Raw genomic sequence first — 1,285 nt, 5'->3', positions numbered from 1 at the left:
AAAAAAAAAAAAAAAAAAAAGGAACCCTGGCCAGTTATTTCAACCTAAAGCAAGTCCTTGACCAAAAACTAGAGACACACCATTTCCGGCCTCCCCTAAGCCTCTGGGCAGAAGGGCAATTCTGTTGTAAGTGTAAAGGGTTTGTCAGGCATCCACTTAAGGTGAAAGTCTCTATTACAAGGCAAACTAAACCAATTCTGCCTAAGACTTCAGTCTAATCTAGTCTGCCTAGGCTTTGGAAGGGCCTGGCTAGTAGCTGACAAAGAATGGAGAGAAGGAAGAAAAGACTGAGAGACAGACAGACTCACGACAAATCCACCCCTGCTGCCCTCCCTGAGCCAAGGACAGACCTTCCTCCAGCTGGGGCAGAGGCCCCTCAGAGAGGCCGACTCCAGGACTCCGGCACCTATAGGATGGCAGCACCACCTCTACAACACAGAAGAACTGGGGGTTCCGCTCCTGCAGGGGCACAGCGAGAGCCGCCTCCTCCTGTCCAGAGAGCTCCTGCATCTGGGAGGGGTTGGATTCAAGTCCTAGGGTCTCCTTACCAAGCTGGAGGCTTCGCCTACTGGGCAAGCTCTCCACTGCTCAGCCCCAGCCCCAGCTTGCTTGAGAATTCAATGGAAAAAGAAGACACTAACCCCCAAACACCTGCTAACAGCTGGAGCATCCTATTGCTTCCAAAAGCAAGTGCCACATCTTACTAAACACACAAACACTGGAGAAACTGAGGACTTCATCTGCCAGTGAGCTGGGGTTACCATTCCTAACTCTCAAGGCTGGCCCAGGTCAAACACATCAACTTGTCCTCACCAGATATGGCCCCTGACATGTCCTCCCACAGCCCCATGAAATCCGCCCTGAAGTCTATGATTATTATGTGCAAGGGAGAGTGTGTTGTTAGTGAAAACTTTGCAAGGTTTACCTTGAGGATCCTTTTTGACCATCCATTGAAGCCAAAGTAGTAATTTGCAAGTTCCTGGCATCGTGAGCTATTTAGGGCAAAGGCCTGATGCTGCAGTGTCTTATGTCTGGTACCAAGACGAACCTGCAGTCCAGAGAGAGAGAAAAAAAAAAGAGAGGGAGGCAAGAACAATTGGTAAAGGACTTGTTTGGCACGCATAAAAATGTAAATTCAGTTCCAGAACAGGATAAATAGGGCATGGAGACACTCTCCTGCCATCCCAGCAGTCAGGCGGAGGCAGGAAGATCAGAAGTTCAAGATCATCTTTCTCTGATCATAGCCAGTACAAGGCTAACCTGTGCTTAAAACTGTACCTTTTTT

At 48.8% G+C, this 1,285-nt stretch overlaps 1 protein-coding gene across 1 annotated transcript in view; it reads right to left on the bottom strand.

Moving 5' to 3' along the window:
- Positions 1-1,285, bottom strand: part of Rdm1 (RAD52 motif containing 1) — a 10,632-nt gene that overhangs the window by 6,967 nt on the left and 2,380 nt on the right. Inside the window, exons 3-4 of the mRNA XM_031353668.1 lie at positions 926-1,048; positions 351-510 (exon numbers count right to left, since the gene is read on the bottom strand). Coding sequence (XP_031209528.1) covers positions 351-510; positions 926-1,048 — 283 coding nt within the window. The remainder of the gene's footprint in view (positions 1-350; positions 511-925; positions 1,049-1,285) is intronic.

This window comes from Mastomys coucha, unplaced genomic scaffold (assembly GCF_008632895.1).
Source record: "Mastomys coucha isolate ucsf_1 unplaced genomic scaffold, UCSF_Mcou_1 pScaffold5, whole genome shotgun sequence".
Lineage (NCBI taxonomy): Eukaryota > Metazoa > Chordata > Mammalia > Rodentia > Muridae > Mastomys > Mastomys coucha.
Note: the sequence above shows the minus strand (reverse complement) of the source record. Positions and strands in the feature narration are given on the sequence as shown.